We start from the raw sequence: 18569 nt of genomic DNA, 5'->3' as shown, positions 1-18569 counted from the left end.
CATCAGGGGAGGGTATGAGGCAGGGTCCAGAGGGAGAGCACCCCCACCTCAGCCGGCCCCGGGAGGTCAGTGCTGGGCCCTGGAGGCAGCGAGTCACAGGCTGGCCAGGGAAGGGGGTCTGGCGGGAGGTCAGACAGTGGCGACATGAAAGACAAAACGGATGGGACGCAGAGGTAGGCTCCCTTCCCCGGGAAGGAGTGGTGGGGGCGCGCGCACAGCTCCAGGGTCCACGGGGCCAGAGGTGGGCTGACCATTGGAAGGGCGGGAGTTAAAGGACCAAGGCCTGAGGCGGTGAGTGGGCTGGAGAAGGGGGCAGGGGCACGTTGAGGACTCTCTTCCTGGAGCGGGGTTCTCCCACCCCGGGAGTGACAGCCGTGACCGCAAGGGTGGGGGAACCGGCCCCAGCTCCCCATCGACAGAATGCGAGGTGACCAATGAGATGGAGGAGACAAGGACAGCGGGAGGGAGGACGTGGCCGGCGTCACACTGCCCCCTGCTGGGTCGGGTCGTACCTTCCTCGGCGGATGTTTCTTCAGGAGCCAAGGCGAGGGGAGGTAGAGAAAGGAAAAGAAGCCTTCTGTGACCCTCCCCTTCTTCCAGGGAGGGGCCTCTGGCTCCCAGGAGACACCTTGCCCCAGAGATGCTAGACATTTCTTTGTCCCTAGTCGCTAATGACAAGCCCAGGGATGTTTGTCTCATGTTCAGAGAAAATAAGAAAAGAACTGGTCCAGGAAAACCCACCAAAGTTGAGTCCTGCATTTGAGTCACCACCTGACCCTGGGCCTCAGGTGCCTCGTCTGTACAGTGAGGGGTTACACCAGCTTGAGGGCCTCCAATGTGAGTGCCCACAGAACAGCCACAGCTGGTTAGGGCCTGGGGACTCAGGCAGCCCCTGCTCAGCTCCACTCTGTGGCCAAGCTGGGAGACACTGAAGAACAGGGGGACCCAATCTTCTCATTTTTCAAAAGAAGCTGGAAATCTGGATTCTTAACATAAAATCCCTGGGTTTTAAAAGTCTGAGTAACTGATTTTTTAAAATGTAAAAACAAGACCCTGTGGGCTGGCTTGGTTTGCAATGTGTGAGCTCTGGTTTACCTAACCTCTCAGGGGGGTCCCCTCAGCTCCAAAAGCCTGGGGCTCTGATAACCCTGGGGGATGCAGGGGGTGTAGGGCGCGTGTTCGTGTCTTACTTAAATCCCCAGCCCGTGCCGCCCAGGACGATGGCTGCAACCAGAACAGCCCCGGCGATGGAGCCAATGATGATGTTGGTGCCGCTGGGACCTGGGGAGGAGAGCAGGGTGGGGTTGGCAGGGGCAGGCATGGAGAACGGGAAAGACAGAGCCCCACCCTGGCCAGTTCCAGCCTCACCCTTATATCGCTCTGTCTCCCCTGTGGGCGGAGACGTGGGCAGGGGGTTGTGGATACTGCAGTCTTTGCCTGTCCAATCTGGCTGACAGATGCACTTCCCTTCGTTGCTGCAGACCTAGAGGTGGGGTGGGGCCGGTACAGGTAAGCAGGGCTCAGTACCCTCTTAGAAGCCCCTCCCGAGATCCCTGGCCTCCAGGCACCCACCCCGTGGTGGGAGCAGATCCGGCGCTCGCCGCTGCCCGGGCAGGTGCTGAAGTTGAAGGCAGAGGCTGGCAGGCAGCGATGGTCCAGGCACAACATGTTGGGCCCACAGGCTGTGCCGTCCTCCACATAGCTCAGGTCTGAGCCATCAGCCAGCTGCACATGACCGCCCCTGTGGAGATGGCACAGCCAACCTCTGTGCTTGCCATCCACCCCCCACACAGTTGCAACCTCCTCTTCCCCAACGATGGTCCCAGCCACACCTGCAATCCAGCTCCTTGCCCTGGTGGTAGAAAGTGACGCTGCTGATGTCTCCCCCTAGATCCCCCAGCCGAGGAGCTCCAGAGATGTTGACACAGAGGAGGAAGCCACACAGCACATCCCTGTTCATGTGGAGATAGTGGGCCCCAAGTCTGACCTCAGACCCAACTACAGACCTCATGTCTGCCCTCTCCCCATCCCCCGATTTTTCAGTCTCCCATTAGGACTCAACAGCCTGTCCCATCTCTGAGAAAACCCTGCCCTGCCCCAGAGCCCCAGCCCCCAAACTGGGATGGCCCAACCAGAAGCTTTGACAACTCACTGTTTATTGCACTGGACCCAGCCCGACCCCTTGCGCCCACAGTTGCCACGTTCTGTCCCCTCCACATTCAGCTTCTCATAGCAGAAGCGATCAGCAGCCGCTGTAGGGAGAAGAGGCCAGCGTCACCCTAGCCACTCCAGACCCCACCTGGGACTTCAGGCCTGCATCTCCAACAATGGCCTGACTCCAAGTCCAGCTGAGTCGCTGAGATCCTGGGGAGCTGCATGTCTGCTGGAGGGGTTTTCAGCCAGAGCCTGCCCCCCGCCCCCAGCCTCTCAATTCCAGTCTTCCAGATGCCTTCTCCCATCTCCAACAAAAGACTCACCATGAAAAAAAAAAAAGACTCACCATGGCCCCAAAGGGCCTGACACTGCCGGTCCCGGGTTTTGCAGCGACCTCCGTAGCAGCGGCCCTGAAGGACAATCAGGAGACAGGGGACAGAGACACTGAGGACAAGACAGGACACTGGACTGAGCCAGAGACCGAGACGAGGCGGAACCTCCATCCTTTCATACCTGTTCATGATCACAGTAGTAACCGTCCAGCTTGTGCAGGTTAGGTGGACACTGTGGAGAGAGGCACTGGACTGAACAGAGCTGCCCCAGGACTGGGGGCCAAGTTCGGCTCCAGGGAAGAATAAAGGCCTGCCAGGTGGGGGCTCTGGCCCCAGGGCCCCTCCATGTAAAAGACAAGAGCAGAGAACTCAGATCACATGGCTTAGCAGGTCCCCAAACCTCTCCAGTCTCCATCAGTTTTCTGCACCTACTTCACAGGACTGGGAGTACTTGATGACTGGCAGGTAATAAGGATTTAGACATTAAATAATATTATTACCCACTGTTATCCCTAGTACACACCAGGCACCTAGCCAGACTATAAATACTGGTCGAATGATTGGAAGAGCAAAGCCAGGAGGCATGAAAGACTCCTATCTCAGATGAGAAACAGCCTAATCAGCGGTGGCGACGCCAGCAGCCGAAAGGACGGGCGCGGAGAACAGTCACCCAGGAGAGGGATAGTGGCTGCCTTGTTCGGGGGTCCGCAGGGCACCCGGGACGGGCGGACCTGGCTCGAATCCCCGGTGCAGGTCTCCGCGATGTCGCACTCGTTCACAGCTTCTCGACAGGACACACCCCGCGGCTCGTACTAGAGAAGGCATGCATTGCGGGGTTCAAGCAAGAACCACGCACTCCCGCGTCTTCGCGCCTCCTCGGCCCCACCCTCTCCTCGGCTTCGCCCCGGACCTCTCCAGCCCACTCGCACCGTCCCCAAGTCCGCTCACGGTTCCGCCCACACCACCACTTACCAGTAGGTGCTCCGCCCCAGTCCCCGTAGCCCCGCCTTCAATAAAACGTAGGGTGCCGCACACTCCGCCCCTCTCCTTTCCCATTGGCGCTTTCTTCGCGTTAAGCCCCGCCGCCCCTACGGCCCCACCTCCCTAAGTCCCGCCCCCTACATGTACTCTGCCCAGTACCTCCCGGTCCCGCCGCCTTTCCGCCCCTGCGGCGGGTACCGCTCACCTTGCAGCGGCGACAGCAGAGACCGTCGCTACACATGGCGTCGTGAGTCAGGGTGCATTTCTTGCAACAGTTCCCTCCCGCGCGGCTGCACTCCTGAGGGACACAGAGAGAAGGCGAGCCCTGACCCTCCCCACCCAGACCTCCCTCGCACCCACCCCCGCGTCCCCCACCTCCCATCTGGCGCCCGCACCCGTCTCGCACCTGCACCGAGCCGCAGTCGCACTCCTCCCCCGCCTCCACGAAGCCGTTCCCGCACTCAGGCGGGTCCAGGAGCTGGGGGGAAGGGGTGTCGTGTCGCGAGTCTGGCCGGGACCCTGCCCGAGCCCCGCTCCCACGTTCCTCGCCCTGCGGCTCGTATTATACCTTGAGGGGCTTGTTGAAGAGGCAGCTCCCGCCACCCTCCTGAAGAAACTGGTTGTACTCGTCGATGCTGCAGCGCGAGAACTTGCGGGGCAGGTAGAACCTGGGCAGGGGTGAGGGGACCGTGCTGCTGAGTGCCCGCTGGTGCACCCTCTCGCCCCTTCTCAAGACTGGGATGGGGTGCACCGGAGGACTCGGTCACTGTCTCGAGGAGGCTGAAGATCTATGTGCATGGACACTGCACGAAAATCCTCCCGCCTGCCCATCAAAGGGCAGTGGGCGAGGAACGCCGCTCCAGTTGACTCGCCGAAACCTCAGGACTCCGAGAGTCGGAGCGAGGTTTGTGAGCCGAGGAGGGGAGAGGCCTCCAAACGAGGCTTTGGCGGCGCCCAGTGGCGACTCTGCGCATTGCGGTCTGGACAATTCTGGCGTCCGGTTAGGGAATGTGTGTCTCCCTATACAGTGTCCACAGACAACTGCGTTTCTTGGCATTCTGAGTGGTCCCGAGAGCGGGGTCTCTTGAGGCAGCCAGGTCCAGAATGTCACCCAATGCTCACCCTGCGGCTCCCTTTGCCCAAGAACTCACCCAGTGTCCTCCATGATGCAACCCAGCCAGTTGTCCGGACATTTGCAGTCCCCTGCAAGTTGAGCCAGGTGAATGTAAGGGAGGGTGAAAGACGGTCCCCCTTGTGTGGACACCCTCTTCATTTCTAGAATGTGGGTCTGGGCTGCGGGTGGGGGTCTTCACTGATACCTGCCGAGCTCCGGTGTTTATTCCACATCATGCCCAGGTTCTGCCCCAGCGTCTGGGCCAAGGTCACCGCCATGGCCCCCATGTTGTCATACTTGGGGTGAAGAAAATGGAGCACAAAGATGTCTACATCCCTCCAAAAGGCACAATGCTCATGCCTTTTGCAGCCCCCTCCCTCCAGCCCCAACCCCAGCCACACCCTCCCCCAGCTTACCTCGTTCACGCCCCCTCCCCTGGACAGCGAGCAGATGCCCCCCACGTAGGCAGCCCCGCTGCTGGTGCTCTGGAAAGTTCTGCCCCTGGAAGAGAGAGGGTTGCCAGGCTAGCCTGTTCTCCCTGATGGCTAGCCTGGGCCATGAGGGGAGGTAGGCGAACCTCCATACCAGAGCCTCCCCATGGGGAGGTGATGAGCAGTGCCCTTTATGTCAGCCTGTGTAACTCAAGCAGGCCCCTTTCCCCTTTTGGGTTCATTTGCCCATAAGCCAAACGAAGGATTTCTAATAGGTCATCTCTAATTGCAAGGACCTTTTATCAGATTTTTCTCCTGTACCAGGGCATCTGGTCCCTGAGAAAGGGATGCTGGGACCATCTGAAAGAGGGAGCTGGGTGAAGGGGAGATGATGGGCAGAGGAAGGTCACCAGGGTAGGGAAAAGGGGCCTCAGCCTAAGAGGCAGGGGAAGATGACCAGCCACTGTTGCAAGGGCAGGTACAAGGGGATCCCAGTCCCCTCCTCCTGCAAGAGCAATTGGCCCAGAGCCATGTTCAGCAACTCTGTGACCTGCAATGACCAACAGAAGCTGGCAGGGTCCATGGAGTGGGGGACTCACGAGAAGAGGTGGGTGGCATCACTGGGCTCCAGCAGGCCCTCCCGCCGGTAGACCATGAGCCTGGCCAGGGTCTCCAGGAGGTCATCCTGCACCTGGATCTTGTCCCCATCTGCCCACGTTTCCATGGCAACCAGCACGATGCGGGTATTGAGCTGCTCCTTGTACATCTGTGCCAGGAAGAGAGAAGATGAGGAGGGGGCTGGAGGTCAATCTGTCCCTCCAGGAAGTGGGGGTCAGAGGATGACTATGCCATTGAGCGCCCACCCCAAGGATGTGTGCATTAGTGTGGGGTGTGGGAGGAAAGGGAAGGGGAGGGAGGGCTGCTCACCACATCTGCCAGGTTCACCACGGACTTGGCAAAGTTGCTGGTGAGGACCACTGATTGCCGCATCTGCTCAAACTGGGAGAGAAGAGAGTGGGCAGAGGGGCAAGGTTGCTTCCAGTCCCTCCTCCCAAAGTCACAACCCCACCCTGCCTGGGAACGTACCAGCTGGTGGTCATTGATCACGATCAGCTCCACGTACTTGGTCTCACTGTGCACTGTGGGGTGGCCCCGGCGGACCTAGGGGGTGGGTGGGCACTTGGAATCAGTTCCCTCCATGTCTGGTCAAGCCATAGACAGACTCGAGAGGGGCTGGGCTCCAACCAGGAACAGTACCAGCTCCCCACTGGTGGGGGTCCCATCCAGCCTTGGTACGAGGCAGGCAGCCTCAGTTTGCCCAGGCTGGGGATGTGTGTAGACACTAGCCTTAGGGAGTGGGGTGGGGGGCTTCCTCCCAGGGGTGTTCTCTGACCTCCAACCACATCAGTCAGAGCCCTCCTTTGCCCCGGCTACAGAAGGGGATGTTCTGTCTGGACCACTGCCTGGGGTCTCTGCAGTGGGAGGTCTGTACGGGCCCCCGTACCTGCCTTTTCCTTCTCAGCCTTGGCCTGTCCGGAGGAGCAGCATGGTCCAGCGCAGCAAACAGGCAGCCTGGGGGAGGGTGCCGGTGAGGGGGGCACAGCCGGTCCCCTCCCTAGCCCTGCTTTCCCTCCCTTACCTGGTTCCCTGCATCCGAGGGGGGCTGGGAGGAGAGGGGTCCGGTAAATGAGGTGGGGAAGGGGTCCCTGCAATGAGGGGAAATGAGTTCTTGGGGGGGCCGGCCAGGTCTGCTCTGAGCCCCAGTATGGGGAGACATCTCCAGCCCTTCACCCCAGCCCACCCCAGGGTGACCCAGCACTGGCCGGAGCTCCCAAGTCGGATCTGGTCTCCCAGATGCTCAGATTCCGGGGTCAAGACCTGGGGGTGCCCTGAGAGACAGGGGCAAAGGACACTGGAGCCTGGTGGGAGGTTACTTGGAGGACAGAGGGGACATTGGAGCTGGGGGGCATAGGAGGAGGGAACCAGAGCTGGGGTCGCTGCAGAGGGCAGTGAGGCTGAGGTTACCAAGACAGAGGGGGGTGGGAGCGGGGGATGAGGCAGCCGCAGCCACTGAGATGACAGCCACTGGGATGACGAGCGGGGAGGGCCTTCGGGGGGGATGGGGAGGGGCTCACCTGGGCGTTTTCCCGAGGCCCGGCCATCTCTCGGGGCTCCACGATGTAGGTGAAGTTCCCGTCAGAGAAGACCCCACTGCAGTGAGAGAAACGCGGCTCCCCACCGTCCCCACCGTTCCCAGGCCTGGAGGCTCCTCCCCTCACCCAGCTCCCCTGCACACACTCACTGCAGCCCCTGGCAGGTGGAGAGGGCAGCAAAGGAGTGGGGGTTCCCTCGGAGCTTCCCCTGGTAGTAGCAGTGGTCTCCAGCACCCTAGAGGAGCAGAGAGTGTGATGGATGTGCCCCCTTCCCAGCATGAAGGCAGGAGGACGCGTGAGGGCTACTGAAGCTGCCCCGTGTGGTGTGCAGGTGGCTGGAAATCTGGGGACCTGGAGCCTGGCTCTGCTCTGGCTGTGCTCCTAATTGGCTGTTTCACCCTGAGCAAGTTCCTAGCCCTCTCTGGGCCTCCCTTACCTCATCTACAACATGAGGCCCCCACATCAGTGCCTCTTAACCATGAACTGGGGCTGGTACAGGGGTCATAGACTTCTTTAAGAAGACTGACATTCACATAGCACCTACTGTGTGCCAGTCAGGGTTCTAAGCACTTACCATGGATCAGCTTGCTTAATCAGATGAAAGCTATGGGCTCACCCCCAACACACACACACCATTTCACACATAGTGTGTTCACAGATGCCACAGCCTCCGTGGACCACCCCTGGTCACGTGGTCTGCGGCTGAGGAACTGAGCAGCGCGTGTCCTCCCAGCCTGGCTCGCGGGTCAGAGGGGATTGACACCCCCTCGCCTCTGCTTCCTGCAGAATTACTTGTGCTCCAGTTACTGAACAAGCTGGAGGGGGAGGGCCGAGGCTATTTATAGACACTCATTCATCTTTGCTCACACCCCTGGGACTTCGGGCCTGGGACCCTGGGGTCCCAGGGAGCCAGGAATTCCTGGGGCCTTGGTGCTGAGCAAGATTCTGGCCATTGAGCACTGGGGGGTCCTGAAATGTCTTCAAGCTGGCAGACAGACCGGCTGGGGGTCTGTCCCCTGGAGTTGGGCAAGGGGAGCTTAGAGCTCCACACCATTTGACAAGCCGCCCTGACTCTGATCCTGGAGGGGCCAGGCCCATCCCCAGTGCAGAGTATACCCCCAAGCCCACCTCCACCGACCACCTCCCCCTTCATTCCACCTCCCTGGCCCCTTCCAAAGGCACTCACGGTGCTGTGCTGGGTCAGCCCCTCCCGGCTGAAGTGGCGCTCCACGTATTGTGAAGAGAGAAGGTGACTGGAACAGAGTGGGCAGGAGGAAGAAGGGGGTCAAGGTGGGGCTGGGTCCTGCTTGGGACCCAACCCCACTCAGATCCGGGCCCCGCCCCAGCCCAGTCCCCAGCCCCGACAGCCAGACAAGCCCAGGCCATGCCTTGCCTGCCCGCAGGGTGCTCAGCCCCTGGACTCCAGGCCACACTCACTGGTTCAACTCCAGATCCAGAGTGAAGTTGGAGTTGAAGGCTGGGATGACGAAGCTCACCTGGGCCAGATGGACAGGCTGGGAGAAAGGAGGGAAGGCAGAAGGGGAGTTGACCTGGGGAGGCCTAGAAGTGGGAACTGGGGTGCCAGGGAAGCCTGGGTATCGGGAGCAGCCTTGGGGAGGGGATGGCCCAGCCCCAGCAGCTGTGGGGACCATTGATTAGGAGGGAAGATGTTTTCCTCCAAGCTCATCTTCCTCCAAGACCCTGTTCCTTTCCTGAGGTGGAGGGGCAGGCGTGGGCATCCCTGGGCACTGACCTCCCTGCTCTGGGTGCCAGCCCACCCTCTCTGGTGTAGGTGCCTCCCTGGGGCCAGTCTATAGGAGCAGCAAGGAAGGACCAAGGCAGCTCAGCCTGCCTGCTGCCTCACAGCAGACCGTCCCTGCTGTTGGCAGGGCCACCCCGACTCCCAGGTGGACTAAAGGGAGGCCCCTAGAAGTATCATGGGGAAGAGGCAAACAGGAGATGCGGTGCAGCGTGATCCCGGGGCCCTATGAAGCAGGCCCCCCACTTCCTGTCCCCCTCCCTACATTGGCCCCAGCCTCAACTTATGGAAGAGGCCTTGTACGCTGCAGACAGGGTTAGAATTGATTGAAAGGCCCCTGGAAGCTGCGGTGATGGGCGAATACCAGCCCGTCAGGAGGAAAGAACTTGGCTCCTCTACCCTCAAGTCCATTGCCCTCTGCCTCGCCCAAAGCAGCTCATCTTTAATATTTCAATCCCATGGTTAATTTTTAAACACGGAAGTTTTCCCGATAAATTTTTCAGAGGGGCCTTTGCAGTGGGGCTGGGAGGCTCCGGGTTGTCATGGCAACGTACCAGGACTGAGCAAGATGGCTGCCCTCCCAGGCCTGGGCGCCCAGCTACTGTGGGGGGTGGGGACTCCAGAGCTGAAGCTAGTGAGCCTGGAAGGAAAGTGACCCTGAGATAAGGGGCAGGAGAGTCTGGGCTGAGTGGGAGTCGGCCTTCTCAGCTCCCACGCCCACCGCAAGCCTTAAGTCTTACAAAAGATCTGGAAGCAGGAGAAGGGCCTACTTGGGGCCGGAGCCGTCTCACCCCCGTCCATTCAAGAAGGCTAAAATCCAGATCGCCAGATGAGGGGCCCACCACCAAGCTGTACAGATGTGAGGAAGTTTGTTGGCTGTCTTTTTTTGGCGGGAGTAGGTTACAAGAAGGAGGGGAGCCCCAGTGTCACAAAATCCCGTAGCCTGGAGCGAGGCAGCTTCCTGGTCAACTGCCTAGGCTACTACTCTTCATGAGCCCTTAGTATGTGCCAGGCACCGTTCTGAATACTTTACGTGCGTGCGTGCTCAGTCGCTAAGTCATGTCTAACTCTTTGCAGCCCCATAGACCGTAGTAGTTGGGTGGGTTGCCATTTCCTCTTTCAATGGATCTCTCCAACCCAGGGATTGAACCTCCGCCTCCTGAATCTCCTGGATTGGCAGGCAGATTCTTTACCTCTTTGCCACCTGGGAAGCTCAAACTACTTTAAATATCATCATATTTGCTCTTCTCAACAAACAACCCAACGGAACAGATACTACTGTTATCCTCATCTGACATATGGGGAAACTGAGGCACAGAGAGGCTAACTAACTTGCCCATGGTCATAAGAATAAGAAGTGGTAGAGCTGGGACACAAGCCTCAGGAATCAGCTTCTGGGGCCTTTTTACCCTGAAGGTGAGGTAAGGTGGAAATGGCCCAGTGTCCATAATAGGCCCTGGGAGTCAGGGTGAGAGTGCAGAAGGGCCACAGCCCGGGTCGGCAGCCCTCTGAGCTCCAAGGACACGGACTCACCCCATCCCACATTGACTGAAGCTCCAAGCTCCACCCTGAGCCCCTACAGCATCGATTAGACTTGAAATAGAAAGTCAAGGACAAGGAGGAGCTTCCTCCTCCCCACCTTGGCCTGGATCATCTCTGCTTTCCCCTGCCCCTGGGCCCTGACCAGCTCTGTCCCCAGTACCCTACCTCCTTGGTCTGGCCCATCCCTGCCCTCCCTCTCCTCTTGTGAGACTTAGACTATCTCTGCCTTCCCCACCCTTCCCTGTCTGGACCACCTCTTTTCTCTCCTGCCCTTGGGTCTGTTTCTACTTGTTCGTTCTGGCCCCAGGGACAAGCCTCTGTCCCTTCCCCTATGCTGGCCACCCAGGTGAACAACCTGTCCAGGCCCCTTGCCTTGATTCCACTCTCGGAAGCTGGTGGTCTCAGGGATAATCCAGCAATCTCTCTGAGTTCAGATTTTTTTCCCCCCTGAAAATGGTTAAGAGGAGCCTAGATGCAAGCCTGTGAGGTTGGCTTGTGTGGCAGAGGCTGTCTGAGCTTGGAGGATCCTGGAAGGGGCGACCCTGGTGCTTGCAGAATCTCCCCCACTTAGGAAGTCGGTGAGCTAACCCACCAGGCTCCCCGCTCTCTGTGCGGACCAAGCTGACCACCCCTTCTGGAGAAAGTCAGATCAGTGGGGGAGCAGACGCCAGGTCCCCTGTCCCCAGCCCTTCTGCAGCCTGCCGAGGCCTTGGCTCCCTCCCGACCTGGCAGGGCCTAACTGGGGACTGGGCGCCTCCCCAGCAGGACACAGGGCTCAGGCCAGGAGGGGTCCTGGGGCAGTGCAGGGGCTGCTGTGGGGGCTGGGAGGCAGGCCCAGGAGAAAGGGGAGGGAAAGTGCATAGCTGTGTAGGTCTCCCTGACCTGGCCCGATGTGGGGTACACAATGGGGACACCCCTTGTCTGCAGGAAAGGAAAAATCAGGCAAACCCACCTCAGTCCCCAGGACCTCTGTACCCCAGGTGGCTGGAAGGAGGCTTCTGCTGGCACCAGTGTCCTAATCCTCCCACCCCACCCCCAGTTAAGCTTTCAGCTCATGTTCTATTAACCCAACTGTTCCTGGCGTGGCTGGCCTCCTGCCCTGGCCCGGCCCGGCCCTGACCTCTCCTGTGATCCCTCGGTCCCTCCCTTGGGAGCCCCTAGTGTCCCTGACTGCCGTCCTCCCCTGCACCCAGCTGCTGGTGACAGCTGACCGGGCCTCCACCCCATGCCCTGAGCTTGCCTCTTGCTCCCCGGCCACCGGCTCCCATGTGCTCAGGCTCATTTGATCTCAACCCGCCCAGGCTGTCTGGTGCTCATTTTATAAGTGCCAGGGAGGGACACTTGGAGGTGACTGGCCCAGGGCCACGCTGGGGAGGCGCTGGGTCAAGGCTCACCCTCAGGCTGGCCTTCCTGTCTCTCACAGCCGCTGTGACCACCTGGCTGCGGTCACCTTGCCCACCCCGAGGTTTCCCTGTCGCCAGTTGGTCCACTCTCCAGGCATCTGCTTGCCCACCACCAGATAGGATGCAGAGGTCAGGAGGTAAAGACCCTGCTGAAGTTCTAGAATGACAATACTAGTGCCAGGGCTCCTCTCTATACCTATGGGGAGGTGCAGAGTCGGGGAGGAGTCCTGGGGAGTCTTGGAGAGGAGGAGGTTAAAGACCTTTCTTTAACCAAATGCCCCAAAATTCGAACATTGAGGCGCTACTCCTTACAGAGCAACCTGAACCCCTCCCTCCGAACCTCCATCTCTTCCAGGACCTCCTCTTCCTCACCCTCGTCTGTGACCACAAGCCTCCACCCACCCACCCAACAGGGCTCTGAAGTGAAGTGAAAGTGGCTCAGTTGTGTCTGACTGTTTGTGATCCCATGGACTGTACAGTCCATGGAATTCTTCAGGCCAGAATACTGGAGTGGGTAGCCTTTCCCTTCTCCAGGGGATTTTCCCAACCCAGGGATTGAACCCAGGTCTCCCACATTGCAGATGAATTCTTTACCAGATGAGCCACAAGGGAAGCCCAAGAATACTGAAGTGGGTAGCCTATCCCTTCCCCAGCGGATCTTCCTGACAGGGCTCTGGCTCCCCTCTATTCCTGGGCCCTCAGGCACACTGATTTCTTTGGTCACTGATTCAACTTTTCACAGGGGTGGTGCATAGGTCCCTGGGGCTCCAGCTGCACCCGCCCTTGTTCCTGCCTAGGAGCCACTACACTTACGTTGTAGGAAAGGCATCAGAAAGAATGACTGAGCTGCTTACCCTCTCTGAGCCTCAGTCTCTCCACTGGTAAAATGATGTTGTCATGAGGACTAAAGGAAAGCCCTCTTTAACGTGTTATTCTCACAAAGGTTGTGCTTAGTCGCTCAGTCATGTCCGACTCTTTGCGACTCCATGGACTGCAGCCCTCCAGGCTCCTCTGTCCATGGGATTCTCCAGGTAAGAATACTGCAGTAGGTATTCTCCAGATGATCTTTCTCCAGATGTTCCCTTCTCCAGATGATCTTTCCAACCCAGGGATCGAACCCAGGTCTCCCGCATTGCAGGTGGATTCTTTACCGTCTGAGCCACCTCACAAGGGTTAGTAATAATAAATGAAGAAAGAAGTGTAAATGTTCCAGAGGAACTGAGCTTTGAGGAAGTGGATAAACCATGTGGGCTGGTGGTGGTAGATGGGGAGGAGCCAGAGAGGGAGGAGCCAGAGAGGCAGGAGCCCCGACCTGGGAGAAATCCCCCCGCCCCCCGTTCCCTGCCCTGGTCCCTCAAGATGTAATGAGGCTCACTTTTCAGCAGGACCATGGGAGTCCCAGGGAGTGAGCCCAGTTGGACCAATATCCGATAATGGAATTTGACCTAAATGCTTGAAGACAGAGTCACTTCCTTACAGGGTCATTAGTCTCTCTGGGGACAGAGTCTGGGCAGCTGGGTCCCTCTAGGCAATCAGGAGGGGTGCTTAGGTGAGGCCAAGTCCACAGGCTAGTCTGGTTGGGGAGGACTCAAAACGCCTGCCATGTTGCCCCCCGACTCCACCCCACCGCAAACCTGCCCGGAGTCTGACAGGTAACCCTAAACACCCTAGCTCCTGTTTCTGACACCCAGTGCTCCTGCCATGCCTGGCCCTGGAGGGAGGGTAGGCCTGACAGATGTTGAACATCTGCTCTTGCCGGATCCCAGGCAGGACACCTGACACCCATCAGCTCCTCTAATCCTCCCAGCAGTCTGGCAAAGCAGGGACCACTGTCACCCCCATCTCATGGATGGGGAAGGTAGGGTTCAGAAGGCTTGTCCAGGTCACTCAGTCAGAAGCAGGGGAGCCAGGACCCACTGAAGCTGTCCTGCCTCAAGCCACAGGCACAGCCTTTCAAAGGGAAACTGAGCTTCCTGAATGAATTCTCTCTCTGCCCAACCTCAAGGCAGGGCTGGTTCATGGCCCTCCCTGGAGCAAGCTGGACTCAGCGCAGATCCTAGCCCTGGCTTCCAGCCACCAGCCTCCTCCAGGAACCCCCTCCTGCCTCTGACCCCAGGGCAGAGCTGTGACCTTGGCCGCAGAAACCACAGCACAGCCTTGGCCCAGGACGGGTACTAGGGCTCCAGGCACAGATCCTGTGGCTCCCTGCCTGTGACTGCCATCTTACAAGGGTGGGGGAACTAAGGCTTGCCTAATTGCCCCCCAACCCTCTGCAGCAAGACAGCATGAACACCGCGGCACACACCCTTGGCCAAGGGCTTCCAGGTGGCAACTGTTGGTTGGGACAGCCCTCACAGGAGCAAAACCCAGTGACTGAGGTCCCCTCCCCCAGCTGACTCATGGCCCTGGGACCCTTCACCCCTCTGTTCACTAACTCACATCCTGCCCTCTGTTTTGTTCTGAAGGGGGCTGGTTTTTTCCAGGGGGAGGCACAGCCCACATAGCAGCTTGATCCCTTCAGAACACATATAGCCTTCAATTCATTCAGCCCACTGACCCAGGTACCCTTGTGCAGTGAACAACCAGCTCGACTGTACACTGTGGCCCAGATCACTCTTTCACCTCACTCCCAGCTGCAGCCTCCCACTGATCACAAGTTTCTGCACTTCCAGAAGTTCCCCCACCTCTTGGCCTGAGGCCCAGCCTGCTTGCAAACTGGACAGAAGTGAGGTGTTGAAGAGAGCTGTGGCAAAGAGGGCAGAGTCCCCTGGCTCCCTCTTTGCTGCACCCCTGAGGAGAGGCCAGCATGCACTGGCTAAGAGGGGTGCCCTGAGAATCAGTCTGGACCATGCTACTTAAGTGCTGGGGGACCTGGACTCAGCACAGAGAGGTGAGCCTCTCTGTGCCTGTTTCCTCATCTGTGAAATGGGAATAATGATATCCTCACCTCCTGGAACTGGGTTGAGGATGTAATAAATGAATAAGACACAAAGGCAGAACAGTGTCTGTTCCATCAAGAGCCCAGTACATTTAAGCTTTAATTTCTCTAGCTTCTAATTCCTTCCTGGCCAGCTTTCCTCTCCCTGGTCAGCTTCCCTCTCCCTGGTCCCCGCTCACAAAAGTCAGGCATCTTTCTCCATCACCACCTGCTGGCAGTGGGTGGGTCTGAGATGAATGTTGTCATCATCTTGATTTGAGGGATCCAGAAGCTAGGGCTCAGAAAGATGCCGTGGCCAGCCCAAGGCTGGAGCAGGTGAGCACCCCGGATCCCCCTATCCCACCTTGCCAGCCAGCATGTGTCCCCAAACTCACCATGTGACCCATAGCAGATGGAGATCTTGCTGCTGCCCCAACAACAACTTGCTTGGCTTGAGGTCCCAAACGGGTGCAAGTGGCGGGGGTTGGGGGGCACTTCCTTTGGGACACTGGGCTTAGGGCTGCACAGGCTCCACCAAGAGCCCCTGAGGTTCTGAGGCCAAAAGTGCTCCAGGGAGAGATGTCCAGCGGGAGTGGGAGGGGCTCCTTCCGGTGAGGAGGGAATATTCCCGACATCTCATCTTGTCTTCCTTGGTCCTCCTCCACCTTGTGCTGGGTGGGGTTGGAAAGTGCCGCCTGTGCCTAAATCCAGTGAGTGCAGAACGGCACCATGGGACGAGTCCTAGTCTTGGAGGAAATCACTCCACTGATAAAGGTCTCATTGACTGGGACTTCCCTGGTGGTCCAGTGGCCAAGACTCTGTGCTCCTAAAGCAGGGGGTCCTGGCTTCGATCCCTGGTCAGGGAACTGGATCCCACATGCCGGCACTAATAGTTCTCACGCTGCAACTAAGACCTTGTGTAGCCAGATCAATATATATATATATTTAAAGATCTCATTGTCTTTGGGCAAGTTACTTAACATCTCTGAGCCACAGTTTGCACATCTGCAAAATGGGCAGACATGAGTTACCCGCCTTGCAGAGCTGTGAGAAGTCCACCTCAGGGGAAACAAGAGCACGCAACGCAGGGCAAGGAGTTGGGTCTCCTGGGGAGGCGGAGGTGAGGTCCAAGGGGACGGAGGTCCCCCCTGGAGGTGACTGTGACCACTGCCCCACAGATCCACAGAACCCTCCACTCCTGCCCTCCAGACACCCTGTTTGGCTTATTCAGACTTGGTCACGCACACATGCCAGCCATTCGCCCAGCAGAGCGACACCCAAAGAGATTCTCCTATCCTCTGTGTATCCCATCCAGTCTAGTTGCACCCGTCTTGATCTCCTCTCCATCACAGGCACCACCATACCTCAGAATCCTGCCCATGACTCTTCTTCAGGAAGGATTAAGCTGAAGGAGCACCCACTTTTCATTCCTCCCTGGCCCCCCAGCTTTCCCTCATCCTGTCCTCTGATCCCACTGTGGTGACACCCCACCCTACAATCTGGACATCCCCTAGGATACCAATCAGGAGACCCAGAAGCCTGCAACGGAAGTCAGCTCCCAGTCATGGTTCACAGGCAGGGGGGCACCAAGGGAGAAAGTCGGCCTGAGGACCAAACCCAGCCAGGATGACCACATCCTTGGCCCTGGGACCATCCCTACTGCCCATCTACCACCTTCCAGGGAGCCTGGGCAGCTTCCATCCCCTTACCCTCCCTCCTAGCCCACCTTCCTCTCCCCCTCCCCTCTCCCCCTCTCCCAGGCCTCCCTGCTCAGGACCATTAAACACCCCCTCCCCTGCTCTCTCAGGCACTGCCCTGAGTGATGGTCCATCTATTATGCATGCTGCCTTCCTGCTCCATTCCATTTCCCGAGTAGCTCCCCCTGCACCCCCACGGCCCCCTCCACCCCCCCTAAGGGCTTTTAACCAAGTACATTAGGCAGGGCCAGATGCCAGTCTGACAGATGTCCATAACGCTAGCCTCCGTTTCCCTCCTTCCTCTCTCTGCCCAGCTCGATTCACCTCCCACCACTCCCAGCTGCCAAAACTTCCCAGACCTTGGTGGTACCCTTCCTCTGAGTCTCTCTACTCCTCCTGTTTCTGCCAGGCCTCGCCATCCCGCCCTCGCCTCCCCCGGTGGCCTGGCTAACTTTCAGCTTTGAGCTCCTGGAGAGCCGAGGCGTGCTGAATGAATATTCCATCTGGGTGATTATTATTCACATGATATTAATTAATTATTAATTGCAATTAATCTCCTTCATTTCTAACCTTCCTCAGGGAGGCAGGAGGGGCCTGGCAGCTGAAAGGGACAAGGGGTGAGGGGAGTTGGCATTTGTGAGTGAGCCTGGGGCCTGGAACCTTTTCCCAAGGCCCCACCCACAGTGAGAACGGAGAGGAGAACAGCAGTTCTATCAGTGCATAGGGGGAAACTGAGGCAGAAGCAAGCATTAAGTTGGTCCCTCCAAAAGCCCATTGACAGTGGCTGTGGCGGAAACCCAGGAGCCCTAACCCCTGACTTGGTTCTTAGCTGCTTCTTCCTGCCTCTCACTGCCCTCCCCGAGCTCCATGTGGTGTAGGACCACTTCTTTGGACAGGAGAGGGGGCTGGTGGAAGGCTGACCAAGGCTGGACTGAGTCCTGGGCCTTCTGGGTCCTCTGAAGGCAGGGAATCCCCACCCTGATGGGAGGGGGCCTGGAGAGGGGCAGGCGGGTGCTCCCACTAGCGGGTTCCAGCACCCTCTGGGTAGCCCACTGCACGGAAGGGGAGGCGCCCAAGCCCAGGCTGCCCCATGGTGGCCCCTGGGCTCTAAGGCCTGCCCCAGCCCCCTGCCCTCACCACCCGCCCCACTCACCGGGCCGCCCGGAGGCTCCTGGCGGACCCTGGTATCCAACTGCTGCTTTCTGACCTCTCCCCCGGAGCTCTCCCCCACCAGACGGCTGGGCTCTGTGACCTCCGGGGCTTCCGGAACCCCCAAGTGTGGAGAGACCCTCCAGCGCAGCGCTCCAGCAGGACCCCAAGTGCCCACACCTGGGGAGAGAAGGCCATGGCTGCAGACGGATGCCCACCGGTGGGGCAAGAGACCAGGGCAGGGGTGGGTACGGCACGCCCCTCCCCCACTCTGCTGTGGCCTTGGAGCCCGGTGCGGGGGGGGGGGGCGGGGGGGTTCTGGGTGGGAGGACCTGCTGCCCTGCAGAAGGGGAGAGGGGCCAGGAGCTGCTGCACTCCAGCCCGGCCGTCACGACTGCCCCCCCACCCCATCTCCCCGCAAAGCCGCAGAGACCTGCAGACTCCACGGCCGGCGACAGGGGGCTGGCCGCGGTGGGGGCCAGATGGGGACAGGTGGGTGACTGCACCCTCCCTCCTCCCCCGCCCCCCGTCCCCCGCCCCCCGCGCTCTGGACCGGCTGTCACCCCAAGCACTGCAGAAAAGGTGGCTGCAGCAGAAACTGCCGCAAAACCCGGGGCGGGGGCAGGGAGGGGGCGCCGGGGCCGGGCCGGGGGGGGGGTCACTCACCCGGCGAGGGGAGCAGCAGCAGCAGCAGCGCCGCGAACGCCCAGCGCCGCAGCCGCCTCATGGCTCGCTCATAATCCTTGGGGTCCGGGGGCTGCGGCGGCGCGCGACGCGGGCGGGCGGGAGGAGCGGAGGGCGGGGAGGCGCGGGCTGCGGGCGGCGCGGGCGGGGGCGCCGGGCGGCCGGGCTGGGGGCGCGGGCCGGGGGGAGGCGGCGGGGAGGGTGCCCGGCTCAGCGCGCTCCGGCCGCGGCCATCCCGGCGGGGCGGCGGGCC

General features: G+C 59.6%; 1 protein-coding gene across 1 annotated transcript; it reads right to left on the bottom strand.

The window, feature by feature from the left end:
* Nucleotides 1–481: 481 nt before the first annotated feature.
* ADAM11 (ADAM metallopeptidase domain 11) lies at nt 482–18359 on the bottom strand. The gene is made up of 26 exons (XM_061141227.1): nt 18299–18359; nt 17637–17812; nt 8603–8679; nt 8352–8418; nt 7315–7400; nt 7148–7223; nt 6652–6718; nt 6517–6584; nt 6099–6173; nt 5940–6011; nt 5612–5778; nt 4998–5082; nt 4787–4877; nt 4619–4670; nt 4036–4135; nt 3874–3945; nt 3673–3765; nt 3218–3298; nt 2668–2718; nt 2501–2564; nt 2153–2252; nt 1833–1952; nt 1573–1741; nt 1369–1483; nt 1191–1281; nt 482–530 (listed from the first exon to the last, which is right to left on the bottom strand). The coding sequence occupies exons 1-26, from the start codon at nt 18357–18359 to the stop codon at nt 482–484; spliced, it is 2325 nt and encodes a 774-aa protein (XP_060997210.1).
* Nucleotides 18360–18569: the final 210 nt, after the last annotated feature.

Source organism: Dama dama, chromosome 5 (genome assembly GCF_033118175.1).
Source record: "Dama dama isolate Ldn47 chromosome 5, ASM3311817v1, whole genome shotgun sequence".
Lineage (NCBI taxonomy): Eukaryota > Metazoa > Chordata > Mammalia > Artiodactyla > Cervidae > Dama > Dama dama.
This window is presented reverse-complemented; position numbering and strand designations above follow the sequence as displayed.